General features: G+C 34.7%; 1 protein-coding gene across 5 annotated transcripts in view; it reads right to left on the minus strand.

Moving 5' to 3' along the window:
• The window catches only part of CCNT2 (cyclin T2), a 34,131-nt gene that overhangs the window by 4,285 nt on the left and 1,894 nt on the right, over positions 1 to 27,952 (minus strand). For 2 of the 5 annotated variants that reach the window (XM_012139105.5, XM_004004736.6), the window contains exons 3-8: positions 12,501 to 12,629; positions 10,621 to 10,681; positions 8,655 to 8,717; positions 5,503 to 5,548; positions 3,701 to 3,864; positions 410 to 480 (exon numbers count right to left, since the gene is read on the minus strand). In XM_012139105.5, the coding sequence (XP_011994495.1) occupies positions 410 to 480; positions 3,701 to 3,864; positions 5,503 to 5,548; positions 8,655 to 8,717; positions 10,621 to 10,681; positions 12,501 to 12,629 (534 nt within the window). Of the gene's footprint in view, positions 1 to 409; positions 481 to 3,700; positions 3,865 to 5,502; positions 5,549 to 5,667; positions 5,790 to 8,654; positions 8,718 to 10,620; positions 10,682 to 12,500; positions 12,630 to 26,834; positions 27,916 to 27,952 lie in introns of those variants that run through there. The other 3 variants (XM_060410092.1, XM_042243943.2, XM_060410094.1) reach the window with 3 other exon arrangements.

Consider the following 27,952-nt stretch of genomic DNA (forward strand, 5'->3'; position numbering starts at 1 on the left):
AAAATTCTATATTAAATATATGAAAATAAAATCACCTGGGGTTGGACTTTATTGCCAGTAAACAAACATCTTATTTAGAGCCATAAAATAAGACTATATATAGTGAAAGCATTGGCTTTAAACTAAATACTGAATAAATTCCAGCCCAGCATCTGAGAGAGGAATTTAACTTGTCTAGCTTTAATTCCCCTTCTTGTAACGTGAGGATACTATTTCCACAGTAATCACTATGAGAATAAGAAATCCATATTTATAGCAAAGTATACTGGACACAGTAGTTGGATAAATTATGAGCGCATGTAGCTTATGATACACTGTAATTACTTCAAATATTAGAAATAAGAATATTTAACCATAAAAATTCAAATTAGCAAATTGATGTTCTGATAAACCCTGTCAATTCTCTTACCCTCCAGTATCGAATCTTCTTCAACCTACTAGGCGTTTTCTCCAATATTTGTAGAAACTCATGTGTTAGCTCTAAAAATAAAATTTAAATTTAAAACTTAGAAGGTGCCTTTAGATTTAGAATTCTCTCAAGTGGGCAATATTAAAAAGAAAGCACAAGAGTTCATCTACTTCATGACCACCTTCCTAATTCAACCATTAGCACATACAGAAGTACACACAGCTTTGAACTGGTATTTTCAAAGAAGAATCTTAAAAAAAAATTTTTTGATTAAAAAAAACAAAACAAAACAAACAAACAAACAAAAAATAATCAAACAAAAACCCCATCTCCCACATCTCCCTGATTTTAAATGCTTACTTAGAATCTCTGAAAAATTTAGTCACATTTAAAAAATTGCTCCCAAACAGAAAACTGCTATCAGGCAAACATCAGGAATAATCGTGGTGGGGAAGGTCCATCGTTAGATTCTTTACAATCAGTGCCCGAAAGTTCAAGGAAAAAAGAGAATATTTGTATAATCAAGATATTAATTACAAAGAGAAAATTAGTAACTTTACGACCCTAACCAAGTGATCATGACTAGCATTACCAGTAATAAAACATATCAACTTGATATACCTTGATGAAATGCACTGAGTAGGACAACTCATTTCTGTGGTATTCTTGCCCAAAATGTAAAACCTCAATTTAACAATGGGAAAACATCAGACAAACTCTAATTGAGGAACATTTTATAAAATAACTGACAATTATTCTTCAAAGTGTTAAGGACATGAAAGAAAAGATTGAAAAATTATCACAGATTGGAAGAGATTAAAGGGGGGCATGGCAACTAAATGGAACATGGGATCTTAGATGTTATTATTACGTAAGATGCTAATATTAGAGAAACTGGGTACAGGGTATAACAGCACAGACTTTGTACCATTTCACAGTTTCTTTAAATTTAAAACCATTTCAAAGTTAAAATGAAAAAATTTCTTTACCTATACTTGTAACTTCCTAGCGATCAACACAGTATTAACATTTCAGTAAACCACCCTGGTCACATTTCTACAATTTTTCTTCTTAAATTTAGAATTATAATGAAATAAGAGATGATTCACTTTTCCAAAGTGGTATGGTTAAGATGAATTCTAGTTTTCAACTCCATAGAAAAATAGTGTTATTAATAAAGTTACTGGCCACTCTCAACACAAGTATTAATAATATCAAATGAGAATGTCATGTAATATTATTAATGCCAATTTAGTATAAAGAGACTGATAAAAATTTGGCATCATTATGTGCTCATAATCTGTGATAAGTAGTTCCTGCTAAAGTCTCAGGAGCTTTTTGATTCAGTTTAGATGAAAAAAAGATCTAATGCCTATACTACCACTTCTTCATTAAAAAAAAAAAGACCACTTTTCTACTTGGACATAGTAGTAAATCTAGCAGATACACAATCCCCCTGGGTCCAAAATTAACAATAAATCATTCTGATTCAGCTTCAGAAAAATTCACATTATAAAAAACACATGAGGGTTTGTTATTAATCAATAACCGCCCGGCCACAACCCTCTTACAGGTAGGCCAAACACAATCAATGCTGTTCTGGTGACAGTCATTAAATGTAAAATTCAGATACTGTTAACATCTGAAATTTTGTTACTTTTTAATGTAATCAAAATAGAGAAAAGGCTGCTACATAATATGTTGAAATTTTCAATGTGTTAAGTGTCCAAGATTCCTATTCAATGTTCAAATGAATATGAACTTGAGCTTTTTCAGAATAGAAGCAAAGACATATTTAGATGGCTCGTGTTGTGTCAAAAAAGACTTTACCTACAATTTAAGAGCAGGATAAAAGGCAGATTACTTGCTTTCTATAAACTTTATTTTAGAGACATGTATAGAAACTATTTCTATTAAGTTTTTATCTTATTTGTATCTTATCATATCTATCAATAGATAAGACAACTATTTTATCTTACCTGTTGACTGCTAAAATAAGATGGTGGCACAGATAATTTCAAGTCACAAATGGGAAAATAAAAAGTTCCCATTAGTTTTTAGAAGATGTTATATTTCAACTCGCTGAAGATTTCCTACTACTCTGAGTAAACTTTAAACTATCACTAGTGAGCCAAATATGACCTGTATCCTGTTTTTGCAAATAGATTTACTAGAACACAGCTATATACTTATAGTTGCCTGTGGTTGCTTTCTAGCTCTGGTGGCAGAGTTGTCTTGTTGCACAGACAGTATAGCCCACAAACCCTAAAACAGTTACTACTTGGCCCTTCACAGAAAAGGGTGCAGACCCTTAAATAAATTTCTACCTTAAAGAAGCATCTGAGATATTAATGGAAAACCAATTTCCAAAGCCTTAGGGGTCTCTCACTTTTACTTAACAGATGTCCTATAAATCCAGTTTTCTCATCAGTTTCAATTTTGTAAAGGAAGCTGGGGAAAGCACACAAAAAGAAGCTGAAAACCTAACGTATCAGTTTAGATCTAAGAAGTGTTATCTATTTCCTTTCTGTAATCTATACTTCCTGGTTAAAATGTCTTAATCTGCAAGATATTCTACCTCTGGCCTGCCAGAAAAATTTCCTTTCAGGAGACCCCTAAATGCCAGATTCATAATTTATAGAACTTATACTCCCAATTTTTCCTTGTCAATTCATACTTATTAATGCACGGCAACAATGACACACTTTATCACCAGCAGAACAACAGAACAAGGAATATTACCATGAAAATATCATTAGCTTACTGCTTCACATCTTCTACAGTAAGTTAATACATGCTTTGTGTTTATACATTTTAAACCCGACAAAATTAGTATACTTTAAAATTATGTATGCTTGTATTATCAACCTGCAGCATTATATTAAATGATATTTCTTTGAAAAGTCATGAAAGGGTTTCAGATATTGAATAGTGGTTAATAATATGTTCATTTTTCCCCCTTTAGGCTAATCAATTTATTCTCATCCTCTTCATGTGATCATGTAATTGTACTTTTAAATCCTATTGCCAACTTGTTGAAACAGAACTGTTTTAAAAGATTTTTTATCTTTTCAAAAGAGGAAATACCAGTAGATGAAATGATACCTGGGATTGGCATCAAGTAACTACAGGGTGAAGGAGGATCCTAGACTGGCCAAAACTGTTCAACTGACCATGAATATATGGGAACTCAATATTTTTTAAAACCTATACAGAAGCAGACAGAATGTTTAATCTATGATAAAAAGTAAGAAAATATTCTGTTGTAACAAAAAGATTTTCTCTACTTACCATCTAGTAATTCCAGAGTAACTGTAGGATCCACATATTCCCACCAATGTTTTCCATCAGTTGACACAGGAATCTCCCAATTGGACCATTTGCAAGCCAAATGAATGCATACACATGCTATCACTGTTGGTTTATACTGAAGACAGAAGGTTGTAAGATGCAGACTGTTGTAGAGCAGATTTGGAACGAAGAGTCATAGAAATTCAAATATGTAAAACAAAGAAAAACATTTACCAATAAGATTAGAGGAAAAATAAAATTATTTAAGTTTTCTTTTTTATGTCTAGAGTACAAAACCTTATTTTATAAAATTAAAAGCTAACATTATGATACTTTTTATGACTATGGTCACAAAAACTCAAACACTAAAAACCCATATAGATTATCAATGTTTTCATACTCTTACTTCCCAGAGTATATTATTAATACTACTAATACTAATATATCAGTATTTCTAAACTTTGTTTTTACATCTAAATTACAACTATTTCTTTATAAAAGTAGAGGAAGACAGTACATTTCCAGTAATTATTATATATAAGTAAAATGACTTAAAACTTTTTTTGGTGGTATTTTTGTTTCTTTTGTAATGTCATGGTAGAATAAAGAAAAAAGCAGAAAACTGTACAACTGACAAGGTAATTTCAATACCACATTATAATTATAATCAGGGATTCTACCATTCCATGTGGCTTAACATTCATTCATTCTGAAGTAACTCATATATTTAACACTTCTTTAGGTAAAACTATCTTCTCAGCAAAGCCACAGAGAAAACTTACCTTTTGCTGAATAGCTTCAAGGCCCAATGCTGCTAAATCTACAAAAATACTACCTCTCTCCTTCCATGACATGCCAAAAACTGCACTTGCAACATGTCACAGCTAGCTTTTTCTAACCCAAATTTTAAATTTAAGTGGTTCTTGCCTTGTTGTTCAGTATTTCTAGGGACAGAGGTTAAATCCCAACAATATATACCTAAGAAAATATACTGGCTTTTTTGGCAATTCAAAGTTTTAAACAAAACATAACAGTATCACAAGAAATTAAGGACCACATAAAGCTGGTTTAGTCCACTCCTCCCCAATGACTCATTAAAAAAATCAAATTTAAATCATTATTATAATCAATCCAGAACAAAATTACATATTAGATATGAAAGGCTTTTAAAAACTATTCTTCCAGTTCAATTTCAGAACTGATGAAAATGTCTACTGGTCAAGCACAAACCCATACTGTTCTTTAGAGAAAGTACTGAACGTTTAAGTAAAAATTACACTTATGCAAATCAAGGCACTGATAGGATGTGACTACTACTACTAATCTACTACTGGTGGGTATTATCTGGAAAAAAAAACCCAAGTTATATAAATTTTATTTATTAAAAAAACTTTAATGATTAAAGTTAATATAGGATCAAAGTGAAATTTTTAAAAATTGTCATTTAACTATAATTGTAAACTAGAAATAGCTTTATACTTACCAAGTTGCTCGAATTTCTAGGTTAAGTTTAGCTCTTTGTAATCTTTAGCTGCTATTCAGGCTACCAATTTTAGACTTATGCACTCACAAATCGAGAATATGTCACCAGAAAGCACCACTACACTTCACATTGTGCATTTAACCCCTCTGTGCCAAAAGTCCCTTGTACAATACACCGCAAAGCAGACAGGAAGGTACCACCACAGTAGATGGTCCAGTCTCCTGCTGCAACAAGGGTGAGAGACACATTGAGGGGGCCCTGCATTAAAGGAAGCTATAGTGTGCTACAACAGTGCAACAAAGAGGGTCAGGATAACAACCTGTTGGTAGCCATGAAATAGGATGTCTGTGCCAAATCCTTGCTTGCTGTAAGAAAAGAAAAAAAAACGAAGACAATACTATCAGCTTTAACATGCTACCATCAAAAAGTTCTCAACACAACAAAAACTTCAAAGATTTGTACACAAAAAGTAAATTTTACTTACTACTTACAAATATCACAAGAGCGCCATCATTTTCTATACTACTGAAAATCTTCAACAACATTCACTCAAATGTTTCTTGCTATCCCCCAAAGATCTGAGAAACAAGCCGATTTGCTTTTAGCTAGCCAGTTACAAGGGCTAAACTTGTTACTAAGTTAAGCATCTAGTCAGCTAAAAGTTGCAATAAAGCATTCTCCTGGATTTAAAAAAAAAAAAAGAAGAAGAAGAAGAAAAGATTTTGAAGTCTAATACAAAATACAAAGAGTTGCCTGCCAGACTTAATCCTCAGTCATCACATTTAAGTTGGTTTAAGTACTTCCACCAAAAAAACAAAACAAAAAACAAAAATCAAAAATAAACCCCCAACCCCCAAACTCAGAGAGGACAACCTGCTCAGTTTTTCATCATGTTACTAAGCATCAACAGAATAAACCACCTAAAAACATCACAAGGATGTACAGAAACCACTGTAATCATTTTTAAATTATATAATCCAATTAATGATAACTTTAGAAAAGATATAAGTACTTTAGAGGGAATCAGGATACTTCAATACTGGTCCTCAACAGAAAAGCAATTTTTAAGAACTAGTTTCTTAAGACACTGGCATTGAAAACAGCCCCCATCTCCCTTCTTCTACTTCTTATTCTTCCCAACAGGGATGCCTTTGCTACAGTTTCCCTTTCTCCCCCAGTTACATTTATTATCACTGACATACCTTTCCCCTCTTCTCACCTAGGATTAATTCACCTCCACTCACCCCACTCTAACAGGACTCAAGTTCCTTGCCCTCTCCTAGTTTTATTCGTGGCACGTGTAATCCCCCGCTGCCCCATGGATCATCAACATAAAGGTTTACAAAAGGGATTTGGGCTTAGCAGAGCTGTGCTAAGGAAGTGTCAAAGCATCGGATGTCTTGGAGGCATTGTGACTTAAGTAAGGCATTCTTTCCTGGTGGAGAGGGAAGGAGAAATCACAGAAATGAAAGGTCCCTGTAAAATGACATTAGCCAATTGTGCAGCAAAGAGCATAATAACTTTCTCATCTCCAGATATGGGGGGCATGGGAGAACTTCAAAGAAATCAAACAATTTACCCCCACCCCCATCCCACAAAAGAATCAAAATATATAGATAAGTAAAAATAATTTTAAATTGCCATTGTACTCTTCACCTCAGAATATATGTAAATTCAGTAACCTATTAAAAGTCATTGCGACAGAGAAAAACGTAAGGAAAATGTTCTTTTGTTAGCTTAAAGTGGTTTTAGGGCAAAGGAAAAAAATATATACCAAACATGAAAGAACATCTTAAAAATGGACTAAGATGCAAATTATAGTTACTTGTAAATGTCAGACAAAAATGACATTAAACGAGATTTTTACAAAAATTTAAGAATTCGTCACATTTTAAACATTAATAACAGTAACAAAAAAATCAGATTTAAATATTTTGCTTTGGATGATATATCCAATTTATAGATTTTGTGAATGTTTATATATTACTATTCAGTTCTGCAAAATAAATGGACTTTAATCTCTCTAGCTTCTTTAGACAGGATTTAAGAGAAGTTGACTCAAATTTCACAATACCAGGCTGAAAATTCAGTTTCATTTTCTACTAAGTGTGTGTGTATATTTCTTAACCTATATTTAATATCTTTCTTCAACATCTTTCTTTGCTAAGCTCAACTTAGGGCAAATTAAGTACCTCTCCATTATTCAAAAAAAACAGCTCAACCTTTCAAGTTTCCAGGGAAACAAAACTTCTTTAAAGCTTTATTTCTTAATTCCATGTCTACACTAGTTTATCCATACAATTCTATACTATGCTGTAATACTAAGGATGAGAAAGTGCTACAAAACATATAACCATGAATAGGAACCATAATTAAATATAAGTAACATCTGCTCTTAGATTAAAAAAAAAAATCTAAGTCCATTTCTTAACAATGACAACTCAGTTACCAGACAATAGGTTTTTTTTTTTCAATATAGCCATTAACAAAATAAAATCCTACCTAGGGATAAAATGAATTCAATTTAGAATGAATAAAATAAGAGAACATTCAGGTAAACACTAGAAACAAGGCTTTCAAAAGTCTTACCCATTTTGTTTAGAACAAACCTAAAGAAGTCTAGTGGTAAAGGAATAAAATCGCAAAATTTCATTTTCAAAAAGAAGTAACAGAAGGCACACTAAAAGTTCCAAGTGACAAGTGCATACCACTTCAAACGGTAAACAGGAAAGGAAAAGTAGTACAGCATGCATCTGTGTGAAAACTTATTTCTAGAGATACAATGATATGCAGGATTCATTAACCAGAGTAGAAAAACATACACCACATGCTTTATAAGGAGTAAAGAAACAGTACAAAACTTTGTACTCTTGTTTATAAACTGTTTAATCGGTATACCACATGCTGTTAGGTATTATACACAAAAAGGAAGCCACTTTTAGTAAGGCTAAAGAACTTAAACCAATTTTGGCCAAATAAACACAGGCGTTAACATTCCCTAAAATGACAAATCTAAAGGCAATTTTTATCTGAAAGATGTGAAGGTGACCTCCAAATTCAAAAACTGTAATCGGTTTTCAAGAAGTCAATGAAGTTTGATATAAATTGGAAATTAATACTATTTCCTCCACCTATATGTTAAATGGCCCACATCTTAAAATATTAAATGAAATGGGATGAGTATAGCCCAAAATAAAGAGTTCTAGTATTTGGAAGCTCTCTAATTATTATTATTTTTTTAGTGAAAAGAGACTCTCACCTAAATTTAAAGGAAGTTAATTCACCAGGAAGGACCAAATACAGAAGCAGATGAATAGGCAGGTGTAGAACACTGAAACATAATGCTTCAAACTGACATTTCTTGTCATTTTATAATAAAACCCCCCAAAAGCTAGGAGAACAAAACAGCAGTCATTTCAAATATAGACAAGAAGCAGCACTGGTAATTTAGAAGTTTCAAAGATCACTTACCTCTTACTAACTGGGTACATTTCACCACATCTGTGTGTGGGTGTTCAATGGTGATCTCAAAACCTGAAATGAAAAGCACTTTTTTTCCCAATCACTTATACCAGTACAATACTTGCCTGAGAAATCCCACTCATCATACAACTGTAATTATGAATTTTTCATTATTAAAAAAAATCAAAAGTTAGTTTCTCATCACTGACATGCTTATTATACCTTCAATCATAAGAAGTAATATCTCGAAAAGCATTCCAATTACGAAAACTGAAAAAGTTACTTAGAGATAAATAGTATTTATTCAGAATTCTGAATTACAATTAGTTTGAGATTATCCTTAAGTTACAAACTACAATCATGACAATTATTAAAGCAGCCCCACAATTTAAGCAGGGAATTCAACTATGTAACATATTTCTTAAGTATATTCCAACTCCTTCTTTCAGAAGATGTAAGAACATTTTTCATAAATATAATCTTTGGGCCACAGTGGGAGAAGTGATCTTTTAAATGATACAGTTCTCTTATTTTCTCAGTGTACCTTAGATAAAAGAGTTTCAATCAGTTAGCTTGTAATTATATCTTATTATTAATAATAAAAAAACTGTTAAGGCAAGTGAACCCTGTAGGTAGGGCATAGTTTCTCCTTTTCCTTTCTTAGAAGTGGAGGTCGTTGTATAGTGCCATGAGAAGTAGTAAAGGAATAATGTTCAATAAGCAGGTAATCTCGATTTTCAAAGTTAGTGTGTGGTCTATTCATATTTGTTATTAAACTTGCAAAAATTACACTTTAGCCATGAGTTGTATCTTGTAAATTCTAATGTTCCCCTTAAAATAATGCTGTTCATTCTGTGTTTAAGAAATCTGTCATCAGTAATATGAATATGATGGATTTTATATGATAAAATAACTTTTAACAATAATGTTTTCCCCTTCAACTTTCATTATATGAATATTTGTCAAATCTCAGATTTATATAGTAACAGTAACATGCTAAATCCCTAGATTTGGAGAGAATAAAAAGATTTTCACTTTTATTTTTCTTGTTTAATTGCATCCAGATTCTCACTTTCATTCTTCTATCTTTTTATATTATAAAAACCTTCAAGAAGTTATATGTGTTTCAAACAACCTACTTATGGAAAGCTACGATTATGACTTCTATTCAACATCTGGGAATTGAGTATAAATAAGATAAAAACAACTAATAATAAACAATGATTATCTATGAAACACTGTGGCAATTAAAAATATCTTCCATCTTCAAATTCACAGTGTTTAAAGCAGAATTATTATTCCACCTTGCACACACAGGATAAAAGTAAAGGAACTATGACCAAGTTTACAAAGTAAATAAAGAGTATATATTTAAGTGCAGATCTCAATAAAGCCTATATTCTTCCCATGACACCCTGCTAGGTCCTTCCAGAAGTAATACATGACTTTACACAGTCCACACCTGCTTAAAGCTCAATCTCCTCATGAGTAAAGTAAAAGATTAGAATAAATGATCTTCAAAGATGATTTAAGTTGTACAAATCTTAGAGACGATTAACTTTTAGACCAGGATGATGGACACTTAAATTACTGTCATATTTAAAATGATGCGATAAATTTATAGGCTCTAGCATAGCAGGACTGCCTCAGATGTTTATAACATTATAATCATATACGACAGCCCTAAAGGACCATTTTATTACCCAATGCAAATCCAGAATGAACCAGAGTCTTAACTATCTGAAAATATGAGAAATCACACTGAAAGCTATGTTGACCATTCAATTAAATGTTAAAATTTAAAAAATGGTTTCCTCAGAACCAAGCACTACTACTCTGGCTCCAAGCTGTATTTTCTTCAATGATAAAATTGAAACTTTCTTCAATGATAAAATTATTTCAGAAATCTGTTCCTTTATTTAGAATATTGCATTGATCAACACATACACAAATAATACTTGACGTAAGTACATACCTAGGGTTTGTAGCATTATGGTTTCAAGTAAAACCAGTTCTTGAGTCTGTTGAAGATAAGTCTGCCAGGTAAAAATAATATCAAAAAGTTTAATAAACATAACATAGCTAGACCACGGTAATGTTAAATCTCTTAAGATTAAATCACAGATCCATTACAAACTCCAACAAAATCTTTCGGAAATATGAAGATGAACTGAGGGTGACAGATAAAACCTATTTCTGTGATAAACAGATTCAGTTACTTCAATTATAAGAAATGTTAAAGCAAAACAAAATAAAACCAATCTAACGCTAATAATACAAAAGAGGGTAGATTAACTGAAAACAAAGAGATCTCCAGTCTGTAAGGTAAAACTTTACCTAGGCATTGGCACTTCGAGTCCCATTAAGGATAGGAAGCACCAACTCAAGAAAGACCAAATTCAAACTGGCCTTTAAACAAAAGGCTCATTAGCTCACTACAGGATACTTCATGTATTAATTCCTTGGCTTCCACAGTTGGTCAGTGAGTTATTTTTTAGAATAACTTTTTCTCTTCAGAAAAGACAAAATCAAAACAAACCCTCAAACCCTTAGATTAAAAAAAAAAATTTTTTTTAAGCTATAAAACACGGAAACAATGTACCGAACACCTGAGGGGACAAAAATAGAGACTCTTTTTCCTCAACTTCACTAAATCATTCAAGTGTAATCACTCAGGGAAGAAAAGGTATGAAAAATTTTCTACCATCTCATTTTTACATCATGACAAATGACTAGGGTGATAAGAAAACCATATTATATAAATATTCATTTATGTAAGGACATACTGCTAAACTCAGAGTGAAAGCACCTTTAATTTTATTAATGCCCACTTTGAGAAGATCACTGAGCTTCATTTTGAAACAGTCTTTTCTATTATTTAAACAATACCCTAAGTAATCACAAGAAATAATTCTGAGTTCGTACAGTTAATAGAAACTACAAGAAATAATTTTAAATAATCTCATATTCACTATACTGAATGGCCACATTAATATTTTAGTCTCTTAAATCCAACACGTAGGATAAATACTTGTCACTAATAGAATCAGATATATTTAATCTGGACCTTAAACTTGATCCAAATCGAACTGAATACTGGTAGTCATTCAGTAGTTAGAAGTTCTTGATAAAGCAATTCAATTACATAGGAGTGCTAGAAAAAGGATTTCAAAAGCCCAGAATGCTACAGCTTCTGTTTTAAGACATCAGAAGACTTAAAAATGGGGATATGAAACTAGACCTATTGAAATGTGGATGAGGAACAAGCTGTTTGGAAACTAGTATTACTTTTTTTTCCCCCCTCCAGACTATTTTAGGAAAATAAAAATATTTTTGAAATGCCACTCATGTAAGCATAGTAAAATGCATCTTTACGTATCAGAGAAAAGCAGTAGTATATATGTATTGATAATAGAACACTTTTGTAAAAAGACTAATTACTGGTCTAGAGATAAATCCAGAGATTTTTCTATTCCTACATTTGCTGACAATTAAAAAAAAAATCTATCTATGGTCTTAAATATTTATCTATGGTCTTATGGATGTATTTAAGACATCCAAAGATGAGATGATGTCCCTTCTACATGTATCACTGATTTGCTGTGAGAATAAACAGAACATGAAACACTTAAGAGTACCTTTGAGTCAAGGACTTAAATGATTCAGAAAGACAAAAACCTCACAAACATAACATGAAATGTGTTTCTGTCAGATCACTTCCTGGTACTTACCTTCCTAAGTGATAACAGAAATAAGCAGCACCGGACAGCAACACTAATTGAATTACATTACGTCTAAATGATGAAAAGGTTTCAAATTTACAAAGAAAACGCAAAACAACGAATTTTTACATACATCACATTTAGTATCCAGCAGTGGCTCTAGGGGATGAAGACAAGCATGTGCTACTTTGATAACATGTTCAAGTTTTCGAGCCTGTTCTTCTACTTTTGCAGCCAAGAATAATGCAGTAGGTGATATCATCTGCAGAGAAGACAAAATTTGGTGATTTAAAAACACACACATTTTGGGAACACCTTCTACTTTCTAAGAGGGGGATGCAAAAAAGGAATGTAATATTTACAGTATGAACTGAAGCTGGGCTATGACAAGATTGATATAAGTTTTTAGAAAGATTAGATATTTTATTAGATATAACTTGTTACTTCAGTCTATAAAATCTGTTTTACTTGCTTCGCAAGTAGAAATCTAAAAGGAAAAGACTTACACTTTAAAAGAAAGTTTAAATAATAATAATGCACACTGGGGAGGTAGAGGAAAAAACTAAAGCAAAATAATAAAGCCGAACCTCTTTAAAAAGAAAGGAAGGAAGAAAGTAAAGAAAAAAAAAGTGGTAAAGTATAGTCAGATTTTCCCTCTTTTGAGGCAGTCACCACTCACTGGTACTCTTTTAATCAATGCTTCATTGTTTGGTTAAGAGCTATACCCTCTTACTTAAGAGAGAAAAAGAAATCTCCTAGACGAAATCATAGGATTCTGAACATGAAACTGCTACTTAATTTCTCTATAACTTCAATAAAGCAATATTAAAAATACCCTGAAAATTCATGTAAGACAAACCAATAGCGTAGAAACCTTGCCAATTGGAGACGAAGGAATCATCAATTTGTTTTACCTTTAGTAAGTTATCTACTGCAAACAGAAATGTAAGAACATAGCACTATAGAGATATTGACTAAAAGAACACCATTTTGAGCAATTATTTATCTAAAAAGTTAGTACTAAACCAAATAATTGCTGAGTCAGAAAACTGGCATATGTTAAATGTTACTAGAAGTAACATTCTAAGATTCCATACAAGAAATCGGTCATGAAAGGATCATTTCTAAATGTCAAGATTTAGGTACATTATTTTTTAAGAGATGAACATCTAATTGTGTGGAGACGGGTAATCAATCCCTACACAGAAACAATACCAACAGAAGGACGGGAGGAGAAAGGAGGGCATAAATCCCATTACATGTTTTGGGTAGTCAAAATAAAGAGAAAACTTGATAGAGGGAAGATGGACCCTTTCTTCTGACAGCTCTTCAAACAACTTACAAATATCACTCCTAAGACATAAAACTTAATCCTTGCATTTTGGCTTTGACAGGGCCTTCTCTAATCCAACTGCATTTGCAGATAAGTAAATGGAGTAAAAATGACTTCATGAAGTTGTCTTACTACATAAAAATCTTTAAAACAGACCTAAAATTAAGCGAGTTTGGCTCTAAACAACCAAAAGTAATGTTACCTTAAATAGACTGAATAATTCCACCTTGGACTTTCAATTTATTTCAGTCATTTAAAATTAAAATGACAAGGCAGGCTTAAAAACTTGAGAATGCTGATTTAGTCAAGCAATATCAAAATTAGTCAGTATTCTTGAAATATCAGTTATATAGCAGTGATCCAGGGCAGGGGGCTTTCTAAATTGTAAAAAGTGTAAGATAACTGAGAGTAGACAATTATCTTCCATCTGTTCTGTCATTTTTTCTACATACTGAAAATTTCTTACCACCGTTACCTAGTTTGATTAATTCCTTTGCTATTTAACAGCTTACCTCAAAAGATCACATCCTCCCAACTTCTGGAATCAGAGCGAAATGCTCTTCTTTATTCAACAGGAAACAGTATATTCCTCTGCCATTGTACTTATACTGTATTCTAACTTCTGATTTATTATATTTGCCTGCCCTACCAGTCTAGAAGCAGCTTGAACAGAGACTAAATTATTCATTTGTGTTCCCATTATCTAGCATTGTGCAGCTGCTGTTCACAATACTTAATGACATGTGGAAAATCCACATAAAGGCACCAACATTAAGTTCACAGTATTCCAAATGTCATAATAAAAATCTAAGAGCCAATGACAAGGTATGAAATGCAAGAAACAATAAAGTGAATATACTTTCACTTTCCCACAATCTCTCATTTATTATCTCATTCATGTCTAAAAGGGGAATGGCTACACCAAAATTCAAATGTTAGAACTATCTGTCGAAGAATGAAGCATAGAGGCTCAAGTGAAAAGTCAAATTAGGCTGAACTTAATAAACTGTTTGCCTAACTGCCAGATAATTTATCTTAACTTTACTAAAAGGCACTTCTGAAAATCTCCAGTGAGTTTTTCTTGGTAAAACTCTCTTAGGACTCCTAGTAACAGCTCCATCCTCTTCAGACTTTTTGTAAACCTTGGTATCAACAAGAACTTTCAAGTCACACAGCTCTTCACCTTAGAAGATAGTCTCAAATGGAATCACAATACACATACTAGTGAATGATTCTAAAATTCTACAAGAATTAAAAAAAAAAAAAAAGGCATTTGAGGAGCTTAACATTGATCTTCAGGGTAGGTTCCTTGTTTATTTACCCACATGCCTAACAGAAGTCTTTCTGTTCTCCCTCTAAATAGCGTTCAAGTCTCATTCTCCTTCAAGCAACAGTAATACCCAACACTCTTTCAAAGTTCCTGGTGAAATCCACTAACTCCATTTAGATTTCCTCCTCTACTGCCTGCAAACATCTTACTCCATCAGGGCTGTAAAAACAAAACAAAACAAAACACCTTTGTAGATAAATACTTAGTGAATATCCATGTGAGGCTTTAAGGATGACTAAGGAAGGTAATTAAACTAGGTACTACTGCTTTTCGTATGAAAAGCTGATTTTGTTGTATGGCTTACTAAAACGAAAATAACTCCAAAAGTTTAAATAATAACAATATTTCTAGTTGGTCTGTGGCTTTTAAAGGTGAACACACTTCTGAAGGCAACAAACATTCATTACCAAACTTGGTTCAAAGTCAAAGAATTTATACCAATATTGGAGTAGACACTTGGCTGGTTCAGTTTACTGGGGACAGGGACCATGTACTATCCATCTTTTGTGCTCTGGTACCTAGTTTAATAAACTTTCTCAAGGTACTCTAACTAAAGGTAATAAAAATTGATCTTTCAATAGTGTCCAGAGTTTGTCACTCTAGCAGATGTACAACTATTTCACGGGGATATTACATTCTCAAAACAAGACAAATTTCTACAGAAATATACCATACAAATGATGGAGAGGGGAAGGTGGAGGTGATGACGCCAGCTGTCGCATAGTAGTCAGACTGTCTCAGTGGAATCCTGGCTCTGTTATCTGACTAGCCTAGGAAAATTACTTATTTTCTTTGTGGTTCAGTTTCTGCATCTGTAAAATGGGAGAAATAGTATCTGCTTATAAAGTTGTGCTGAGGATGAAAGGAATCAATATACGTAAGGCACTTGGAATAGTGCCTCACAGTTAATATGACTCAAATATTATTACTACACCCCTTCTCAGCCTTTTGGCTAAGACTGACTGTACTATGTTGCAAAATAAAACCACAGCTGTGTATTAAGACTCAAATATTACTATTACTATAGTGCTTCTAGGCCTTTTGGTTAAGATTAAGTGTACTATGTTGCAAAATAAAACAGTTGTGTATTTTTACTGTTGATTTTAAATTTAAAAAGTGATTTAACACGCTCTTTAAAATTCCCTCCTTTCTTGCTCATCTTCTTCCTTGTACAAACTCAGTTCTTTAAAGGGATCACTGCAGTCCTAACTATTTAACTATTATAATAAACAGATTCAAATACTGAAATGATGACAGCTGGTTTTACTTTAATGATTATACTTGTAACTCTTCTTTTCTCTTCTCGCTCCAATTGTTTTTCCACACTTCTCTTTTTGTATTCCTTTGTATGTTTTGATTTCTCCCTCTCAGTCTGACTCCCTCCCTTCTCTATCCTCCTCCAGCCCATTCCTGGCCACTGTCTCCCCCGCCTGCTCATGATGCTCTCGCTACTGACAGTCCTCACTCTCATTGCTGGTTTCAACCTTGATAGTTGGAGGCAAGGTCAGTCTGCATTAACAAAAAGCTTAGGTGATTGTTTAAGTCACCAAAAATGGTTATATCACCATCAGTTTCAAATAAATCATTTTTGTCTTTATTCTTTAAGTAATTAATTTACTGCATAAACTTTGTGCATACATTTGTATTTAAGAAAGAGCCATGGTCATTTTGTTACTCTTCAATCTCCTAATCCAAAAAAAGCCCTAACAGAAGCAAAGAACTCCAAGTCTGTTTTCTATTTGTTAATACATTATCAACAAGCTTGTTCTAATATATTTTTAGGTTTCATCTTTAGGTCCCACAGGCTGGTGAGGCTATTTCTCCCATATCCCTTAACTGCCCCAACACTCCCTGTTCCTTAAGACTAGAATTAACTATTTTCTGTGCCTTGAAGATGCTTCATTAATAAATATCCAACTAGTTCTAGGTATTGCAGCTTATAATTTGGGACTATGTCTATAGTTAAGGAAAAATGGTAATGGTGCAGCTTCAGCAAAGACTCACAGAAAAAGGATTCCAGAACAGAAAAAGAAACCTGCTACATTTCTGAATACTATACAAAGGAACAGTGAAGTTAGAAAAGCTCCCCTGAAGCACATCTACTTATTAAAGCTCTCAAGAGTTCGATAAAAATTATCTAGGTCATACAAAGACATTGTAAGAAAAAAACTATGAGTTGTCCCGTAGCATCAAAAATCATGCTAGAAATAAGTGCTTCAGGGACTTCCGCCATGGCACAGTGGGTAAGAATCCACTTGCCAACGCAGGGGACATGGGTTTGATCCCTGGTCTGGAAGGAGTTCACATGCCCTGCAGCAGCTAAGCACTACAACTACTGAGGCCTCGTGCTGCAACTCGGAGAAGGCAATGGCACCCCACTCCAGTCCTCTTGCCTGGAAAATCCCATGGACGGAGGAGCCTGGGAGGCTGCAGTCCATGGGGTCGCACAGAGTCGGACAGGACTGAAGCTACTTAGCAGCAGCAGCAGCTGCAACTACTGAAACCCACGCATCTAGAGCCTGTGCTCTACAACAAGAGAAACTTCCACAAAAGCAATGAAGACCCAGAGAGGCCAAAACAGCAACAAAACAATTTCTTTAAAAAAAAATCAACAAAAGGTACTGAGAAAATGGAATACTTGCATGAAAAAATGAGACCTTTACCTTATACTATACACAAAAATTAACTCACAATGGACCAAAGACCTAAATATAAGAACTAAAACTTAGAAGATGAAGGGAATTACTTCATAATTCTGGATTTGGCAATGATTACTTGGGTATGATACCAAAAGCACAAGCAACAAAAGAAAAATAGGTAATCTGCACGTCATCAAAGTTAAAGACTTTCGTGCATCAGGAAAACAAGAGAAGTTGGCCTACAGGAGAAAATACTTGCAAATCATATATCTGATAATGGATTAATATTCAGAGTATATGAAGAACTCATATAAAGTAACAACACCCAACTGAAATATGGACAAAGGACTTGAACAGATGTTTCCCCAAAGAATACATATAAATGGCCAATAAACACATGAAAAGGTGTCCAATGTCAGTAGTCACCAGAAAATTGTAAATCAAAACTTCAATCACTTCACACCCATGAGGATGGTTATTATCAGAAAACCAGAAAAAGGTAAGCCTTAGAGGATGTGAAGCTAGCATCTGTGTGCATTACTAGCTAGAACATGAGATGGTGCTGGTGCTGGGGAAAACAGGATGGCAGTTTCTCAAAACATTAAAACAATTATAATGTGATTCAGTAATTGCATATCTGCGTACACACCCCAAAGTACTGTTAGTAAGGAACAAAGTAATTTGTACACTCATGTTTATAATAGCTATACATCTGCCCATTAACAGATTAAAATGGATCAACAAATTATAATACAATTTGTGGTACATACTCAGCTTTAGCAAAGGAAGGGAATTCTGACACATGCTACAACAAAGACAAATCTTGAAAACATTACATAAAGTGAAATAAGCCAGACACAAAAGTTCAAATATTTTAAGAGTCCACTTATAAGAGGTACCAAAAAGAGTGAAATTCATAGACAAAGTAGAATGGTGGTTGCTGAGGGAAAGGAGACATGTGAAGTTTGATTAATGAATGGTTTCAGTTTGTGAAGATAATAAAGTTCTAGAGATGGATGGATGGTGGTGATGGCTACACAACAATGTGAATGTACTTAATGCCACTGAACCAATACAGTTTAAAAATGGCTTAAATGTCACATTTGTGCTATATTTTACCACAATTAAAAAACACCAAAAAGCTAACTCACCTCCAGACAGACATTAAAAAATCAATTCGTAACATAAAATCTAAGTAAAAAGGATATGAAATCACATATTCAAAGAGCACATCACACACCTGATCATATCAACCTAGAACAACCAACACAAAAACACACTGTACTGAGATTACGGATTTTAAAGGGAAAAATAAACTCCTGGGCTACTTAGGGAAAGAAAGAAAGAAAGAAAGAAAGAAAGAAAGAAAGAAAATTAGATCACCACCCAAACTGCCAGCAATGCTTTATACCAGGAAAGAAAAAAGTTTACATAAATTTAAGATACTCAAGAAAAGCAAGCAAGAGCCAAGTATTTTACACCCCCAAACTGACCATGGGTATAAAGGGCACAAACTATTATCATGCAAGAATTCAGACAATACTGTTTCCATGATATTTAAGAGAACTTCAAACAAATGACTCAGAGATTTCAACATAAGCACCAAAGGCTCAGACAGTAAAGAACCCGCATGCAATGCAGGAGACCTGGGTTCGATCCCTGGGTCAGGAAGATCCCCTGGAGGAGGAAACGGCAACCCACTCCAGCGTTCCTGCCTGTAAAGTCCCGTGGACAAACGAGCCCGGCAGGCTACAGTCCACGGGGTTGCAGAGTAGGACCCAAGTGAGTGACTTATATTTTCAACTCTCAGTGAACAATACTTCCCTGGTGGCTCAGATGGTAAAGAATCTGCCTGCAATACGGGAGACCTGGGTTCAATCTCTAGGCTGGGAAGACCCACTCGAGAAGGGAATGGCTACCTGCTCCAGTATTCTTGTCTGGAGAATTCCATGGACAGAGGAGCCTGGACGGGCTATTGGGGTTGCAGAGGGTTGGAGTGAGTGACCAATACTTTCACTTTCAAGTGAACAATACAAATAAAGTTACCTGCAGAACTAAGCATGAATGAAGATTAAAAGGAAGAGTAAAAGATGAACCTGAAATATCTTGTTATAATAAAATATTTGAGGAAACTATCCCAGATTATACGGGTATGGAATTATATACACTCTGGCAATTCTACTCCTGGGAAAATACAAGGGCAACCAAAACATGGTTCTGGTTTCAAAACATTTATGTGGAAACACAAAACACACATAAACGTTCATAGTGGTAATATAACAGCCAAAAAGCAGAAACAGCACAAATGTCCATCAGCTGATGAATATACATACAAAATGTAGTATAATGGTAGTTCAGCATGAAAAATAAATTAAGTACTGATACACAGTACAACACAGATGAACCCTGAAAACATCATGTACTAAGTAAAAGAGGTCGGTCACAAGGGATCACAGACTGAATGATTCCATTTATAGAGACTGTCCAATAGGCCTGGGGGAAGAATGGGAAGAGACGGCTAAAGGATGTGGGGTTTCTTTTTGGGGTAATAACAATTTCTTAAATTGATGCACACAACTTCATGAACGTACACAAAACCCACTGAACTGTACACTTTCAAAAGGTGAAGCACAGTGTGGGGATTTTATCTCAACAAAGGCGGTAAACACAGGGCAAAAATCAAGTATTTATCCTACCTTTCCCATATAAACTTGTACCAGCAAGTGTCCAAATAGTAGATGAATCACAGCATTTCATTATAAAAAATATTACAGCTTAAAAATGAAGAAATGGAGAGTTAAGAGTATCAATGAATTAAAGGATCGAGGCACTGAATATCAACACCACAAAAAGAAACCAGATATTAGGAGTGTGCTGATTGAAGAATGTAACAGCACTGGTAGTCTTGCCAAAGGGATCTAAATGAGTCTGATCAAATTTCTGGACCCAACTGGCAATTTTCAGGGACAAGAACAAAGTACATCAAGTGAAATACTGGGCAGGATGAAGCACAAGCTGGAATCAAGATTGCCAGGGGAAATATCAATAACCTCAGATATGCACACGATACCACCCTTATGGCAGAAGGCGAAGAGGAACTAAAGAGCCTCCTGAAGAAGGTGAAAGAGGAGAGTGAAAAAGCTGGCTTAAAACTAAACATTCAAAAATCTAAGATCATGGCATCCGGTCCCATGACTTCACGGCAAATAGATGGTGAAATATTGCTAACAGAGACAGACTATTTTCCTGGGCTCCAAACTCACTGCAGATGGTGACTGCAGCCATGAAATTAAAAGATGCTTGATACTTGGAAGAAAAGCTATGACAAACCTTGTGTGTGTGTGTGTGTGTGTGTGTGTGTTAGTCGCTCAGCCGTGTACAACTCTTTGCAACCCCATGTACTGTAGCCTGTCAGGCTCCTCTATCCATGGGATTCTCCAGGCAAGAATACTGGAGTAGATTGCCGTTCCCCTCTTCAGAGCATCTTCCTGACCCAGGGATTGAACCCAGGTCTCCTGCATTGCAGGCAGATTCTTTACCATCTGAGCTACAGGGAAGATCTTGACAAACCTAGACAGCATATTAAAAAGCAGAGACAACAACACTTTGCCAACAAAGGTCACTGTAGTTAAAGCTATGGCTTTTCCAGTAGTCATGTACTATAAAGAAGGCTGAGTGCCAAAGAATTGATGCTTTCAAACTGTGGTGCTGGAGAAGACTCTTGAGAGTCCCTTGGACTGCAAGGAGATCAAACCAGTCAATCCTAGAGGAATTTAACCTTGAATATTCATTGGAAAGACTAATGCTGAAGCTGAAGCTCCAATACTTTGGTCACCTGATGTGAAGAGCTGACTCACAGGAGAAGACCCTAATGCTGGCAAACACTGAAGGCAGAAAGAGAAGGGGATGACAGAGGATGAGATGGTTGGATGGCATCACCGACTCCATGGACATGAATTTGAGCAAGCTCCGGGAGACACTGAAGGACAGGAAAGCCTGGCATGCTGCAGTCCATGGGGTCACACAGAGTTGGACATGACTGAGCAACTGAACAACAAGAACAAAGGAAAACGATAAACTGTACTATGAACATACAATAAGCAAGATTCAGACAGGTGGAGACTCTATAGGTTAAATGTCCTAGGTCCTTCAACAGACAAAATTCAAGTAAAAGAAAGGGATGGAGGGGAAATCTGTACTTTGAGACAGGAAACCTGTCAAATCTTTAATAACAGTCAAGGACTGTAGAGTTTCTGTCCCTTTGTGTAGGGAGGGAAAGGGCTGACCCTGGGATAGGGCACATGAAGGCAATTCTGGGCTAACTATCAAAGCTCCCTTGCTTGAGTAATAGTTACAAAGTTGTCTGCCTTATAATAATTCACTAAGCTATATATTTAGTGCTTTTATATGTTTGTGTTTCATTTTATAACAATTTTTAATTGTTTTAAAACCCACTTTCTCCCTGCTTCCTCTGAGGGGTGGGGGAGACACAAGTTGTTTGATCCCTGGTCGAACTAAGATCCCAAGTGCCATGTGGCCAAAACCGACCCCCAAAGCAAAACAGAAACTCACTTCATTCCATATATGCAGTTATGCTACAGAACTAAATGACACCAAATAGGTAAAATGCAACAGGATGTGAATAAGACCCAAAGGATAAGGCCAGAGAATGAAAAAAGAGCAGCGTTATCCGGGGAATGTTTTTACAGAGTTGGAACTTTAGCTTGGTTGCGCCACCTGACAGGTCAGGACCGCATGAAAAGTGAAGGGAATGCACCACATGGGAAAGCAGGGATGTGCAAGGCACAAACGCCAAGACTGATGTATGGCTGAAAGAACAATGTCCCACCTAGTTCAAAAGAGGATTTCACTGGATTTTGTACAATACAGTAAGTAAATAAAAATCTGAGTATTTTCATTATTCACTTGTATACTCATCTCCTTAGAAATCATCAGCATCAATAGTTACTGCACCCTAGTTCTTAAACACATTAGGGACATTTCTTCAACGTATTAGACAAAAGTGAGAACAGCATGGGATTAGGCAAAAGATCTGAGTTCAAATGCCGATCACACAATGGCTGCTTTCTTTCTGGACAAGTAACTTAGTAACCACATCTGTTTCTTCAGAAGGGTAATATTTCAGCTGCCCTAAGTGAAGTGCATATTATACAGTGAGATCTTTCCCAGTATTATTAGTGGATTTTGAACATAAGATTATTCTTGGACTAACTGCTTATTAAATTAAAAGGCAGGGATGTCCCTGGTGGTCCGTGGTGAAGACTCTTCGCTTCCAATGCAGGGGGCCCAGGGTTCGATCCCTGGTCAGGGAACTAGATCTTACATGCTGCAACTAAGGGTTCACATGCCAGAACTAAAGATCCCACACACAGCAAAAGAAAAAAAAAAGTCCCAAGTACTGCAACTAAGACTCGGTGCACCCAAGGAAATAAATCTTAAAAAACAAAATTTAAAGGCAGAAGTAGAAGTGAGCTATAATATAAACAACCACTCAGATTTCAAAGACATTTTATTCTAGTAGCTAAAGGAATTGAAATACATGCTGATTTAGATCCTAGAATATATGGCCACTGTACAGTCATTGCTCAGTAGCCACAGGAGTGACTGGTTCCAGGACCCTTCCACAGATTCCAAAACCCAGGGATGCTCAAGTCTTATATAAAATGGTATAGTATTGGCATGTATCCTATCTACATCCTTCTCTATTTTTTAAATCACTTCCAGATTACTTATAATACCTAATGTAACACAACTCCTATGTAAATATTAAGAGCTGCTGGTGTGGGGTAAACACAAGTTTTGCTTTTTGGAAATGCTGAATTTTTCCCAAATAGTTTCAATCCACGGTTGGTTGAACCCACAGAGGCAGAGGGCTGACTGTATAATGGACTATGAGACACAGAGGAGAAATCAAAATTAAAATGAACAATCTTCAACTTTAGCAGATGTCAGTGTTACCTTAACAGTAAGAGAGAGGATCCCAGGTCTCACCACAAGTATCCTAATTACACAGGTTTAAGATATAGTTCACTAAAGCATATTTTAAAGGAACATTTTGGTAATTCTCACGCACGAAGCTGGTGAATCACTACTGGCACAATGCAAAAGCTTTATATATACTGCTTTCAGTGATAAACTTCAAGGCTATGAAAAGATTCCCAACAACAGATACTTGAGGCAGAAATAGTGATAACTGCATGAACAATGGAGTCTAGATCTGGGTGAGGTTTTTGCTTCTGTCACTCTGTTGCTGTGTGACTTCAGACAAAGTGTTTAACCTTTATGACTCTTTTCTTCCTTATTTGTAATAAGAGGATAACCAACTTCAGATAAATATTTAAGAACAACACACCAAAATTAACCTAAGGAGGAAAAACAAAACACAGAAGCCCAAGAAACTCTTCCCATGAAACCAATAAATGAATATAGTAGACACTTATCACCAGATAAAAATAAAAGTAATGAAATAAAGCAAAATTAAAGGCTGATATGTTTGAATAACAAAAAAAAATTATGTCAAAAACCACCATAAACAAAATTAGAAGACAAACTACTAAAATATTTGCTAATATGATAAGAAATTCACAAAAAGCTCAAATAAGAGGCTAAGGAACACATTAGTACTTCACAGAAAGGCAAACTAAATTTAAACTTTAAATTTTAGGAATATCAAAAATGTTTCCCTTAGGCCCTGAATTAGAAAAAGATCACAAATTGATCTTTGTTCTTAAGGTCCTTGAGGAATTAAGATGAATAGGCAATTTCTTACTAGAACATATAAAATTCACCAAACACTCAAAATTAATCTAGTAAGGATAACACAGCTTTAGTCTCCTTAACTCTTTAGGTTAACCCATGGTTTTCTTAACCTTAGCACTACTGACGTTTTGTACCAGGTACCTCTTGGCTTTAGCCGGCAGCCCTGTGCACTCTAAGATGTTTAGCAGCATGTGCGGCTTCTATTATTCACTATGTATCAGTAGCACCCCTTCCCCTAGTTGTGACAACCAAAATGTTTCCAAACATTGTTAAACGGGTGGTGGGCAAAACTGCCTCTGGCTGAGAACCACTAGGTAAATCTATACCATCCTTTTCTAGTGCCACCTTAAAAATTACTTCTCCAGAAACAGCCACATCTGTCCCCAACTGGGATCAGTCCAATTCTGTATGTTTTTATATTTGCTGCTATGTGCTGGATCCAAAGCCTGTGAAAAAACAAACAAAAACCCTTTCCTCTGCAGATAAAGATACACACAAATGTTTGCACAAGCATAAAGTATTTCTGAAAGGGCACACAAAAACAATGAACAGCAAATGGTATAGGGCATGGGGCTTAGACACTTAGCTGGAAGGGAGGTTTATCACATCCCCGTTTCTACCATTTTCATTTAGCACGTGTCTGTTAATTTTCAAATAATAAAACACTTTAAGTGTATACATAGGGAGAATGTATATAGAAGAAAATGCAGAAGAATTCATTCAACACACCTGTGAAACAGCAAGATTTGATCCATTCTGTTTACAAACCATTGCTGAATATCTAGTTCATGTGAGGTAATGGTGAATATAACCAAAAAAGAAAAGAGATAAACAAACACCCCTTGTCCTTATGGTGCTCACCTTCTAGCCTGAATGCTGAGGGGTGGTAATGGTGAATTTTTACATTTAACCTTATTTATATTCCTATGCTTGACAGAAATTTACAGCTTTCACAATAAAAATTTAAACAAAATCCTTAGCTAACCAATTCTACCAAAATGTTGGTTTTCTTTCACAAATGTCATTTTTTTATGGTGATTTTATGAGCAATTTTAGTATAAGTAAGCAACAGTTGCTGTAAATTGGATGAAATCTACTGTTGGCCATCTTGAATAAATGTTGATGCAAAATTATTAAAAATCAGAATGGGAGAATGCTTTATTATAGGACAAACAACTGGGACTATGGGCAACTTTCTAGATAGATATAAGAATGCATTTCCTTTAAATCATTTAAGTCTTTACAGAGAAGAAAAAGAATGCTAAAGGAACATCTCTAAATTTTCAAATGCTATCAATTGTCAAGAGCCAAGCCAACTGAGAATCATTAAGACTGAAGGCAAAAAGTGGTAATCATTTTTCAGCACAAGCAAATACAAGGTCTTTTATGCTTATCAGCTGACTAATTTTAGACGTATTCAGTGAAACTCAGATATGACATTGATGATGCACTCTTAGAAGTCAAAAATCACTAGTTCTGAATACTGCCCTTAACTAACCATGTATTTGATACCTTAAACTAATAAAATACATTTAAGTTTGGCATAAATGTTTCAATTGCTGAAGTTCAATTAAGAGGCAACATATCCAAAGAAAGCAAAGAGAAGATTAAAATGACCCCACGAACTGGAGAAATGCTAGGAAACTAGACAATGACCAATAAAAATACTAAGAATGTGCTCTTTACAACTTCATCTTAAGAGAACTCATAAGATTTGGAATTAATACAAGAAACAAGTGCATTGTAAGCTTGACTAACCAAACAAACTAATGAACAGAGTTTCTAGGAGAAGCTGAGTCAATATGTGCTCTATGACTGACACAGGGGACAAGGCTCTCCCACAGGATATACTTTGGAGGCACTGTTGGCTCCAGAGCTTTTTTTCATACACTTTACTAGATTCATCTTGAGCTTGATCCAGCAAGGCCATTCTTCAATTACTAATCTTAATTACATAAATTTTACTGCATCCAGTGAGCAAAAGATAGATTTATGTAATTAGGTTACGTAAAAAACTCATTTCCTGCTGACAGCAAGCCAACCTTCTAAAAAGAGAAACTGATAATGATAAAAGACAGCTCTGTTGACACTGATTTTTAACACAAGAGCAACCTGACCTTTAGGGGATTTTTTACTTTTAAATTTGTCAATGTGAGAAAAAATAAAGCCACATAAATATTTTAGTATAATGAAGGCATATTTATTACAAAATCGGATATATTTTATCACCAACATCTTTAAATTTAAGCTTGTTCTGGTTTAATTGACCAAATGGTGTTTAATTTACTTTGTAATGACTTAAAGTTTACTATGACATTCCATTATAGCCTTATAAGAAAACTTTTCCCAATAATGTGGCAGAATATGAATTTAAAAGTGACTCACATTCAATTTGAGACCACCCCCTTCACCCTAAAAGAATAGGAAAAAAGATAAAAGAGTGAGGCTGTGCAAATGTTGCAAGTGCACCAACACAAATATTAAAACCACTTTTGATACAATAGCAAAGGTAAAAAAGACAATGGTTAGAAATGAAGAGTGCAATTTACTTCTCAAAACAGAAACATCAGATTTCAATTATTCTGCTAATAACAACTCTGTACAACATTGAGGTTTGCCTTTATATACACATAAGACAGAAAGTAGGGTAATAAAAATGAGTACTTTGGCTTTCTTATTAAATGATGGCATTTAAATAAATTAACAAGGGTTAGAATGCCAGCGACCTGGGCTTCACCAGTCAATTTAAAGTTACAGCTGTGAATTTTGGCTGTAAGCATTTGCTTTAAAGCATACCAAACAGGCCACAGAGACAAATTATGAAAGAGGGACGGTTCAAAATGAGAAGTGTAGTCTTGTAGTGAAATCATTACTGAAGTAGAAAAGCAAGCAAATGGGCATCTGCAGCCACACAGAGAATTTCCAGAACTATTTTCCAGAACTACTGACTCCTACCAGTATTTTCCAGGGCTACTTAAGTCATACTCATATTAGTATTTATCAGTTCACTACTGCCTTAGAAGACAATTTAAATAAAACTGCTATTTCTCTCAATCTAAATATTACTATCAAAAAGGTTTCCTCTCTCTTCCCAACACTATCACCGATCTAAGTTCTATGCACAAGAAATAACTAGGGAAATAAAAACAGAACAAGAATCACACAGATTTAAAAGATGGAGAAGTAGAAGTAGAAGCTATGGAGACTGCAAGAGACCAAAATGTATATAAGAAATGTATATTGTTTCTAAGATAAACCTATATGCCAATCTGATAAACCAAGTCAGATTTACGATCAGAAGAGATTAATATAGGAATCAATCCAAACTATGAAGCTTTTCCTTTCTTCCAACTCAAAGAAAGAACCTTTTCAAAAACTGCTTTCTTAAAAGGTCTAATAACAATCCGTGCGTGAAGTCTTCCATGGTCAATTTTTCCACATACCTTTCAGAGTAACATTCTAAAATAATAGCTGTGAGCAAAAAACATGGTGAGAAATAAGGT

The sequence above is a fragment of the Ovis aries genome, chromosome 2 (assembly GCF_016772045.2).
Source record: "Ovis aries strain OAR_USU_Benz2616 breed Rambouillet chromosome 2, ARS-UI_Ramb_v3.0, whole genome shotgun sequence".
Lineage (NCBI taxonomy): Eukaryota > Metazoa > Chordata > Mammalia > Artiodactyla > Bovidae > Ovis > Ovis aries.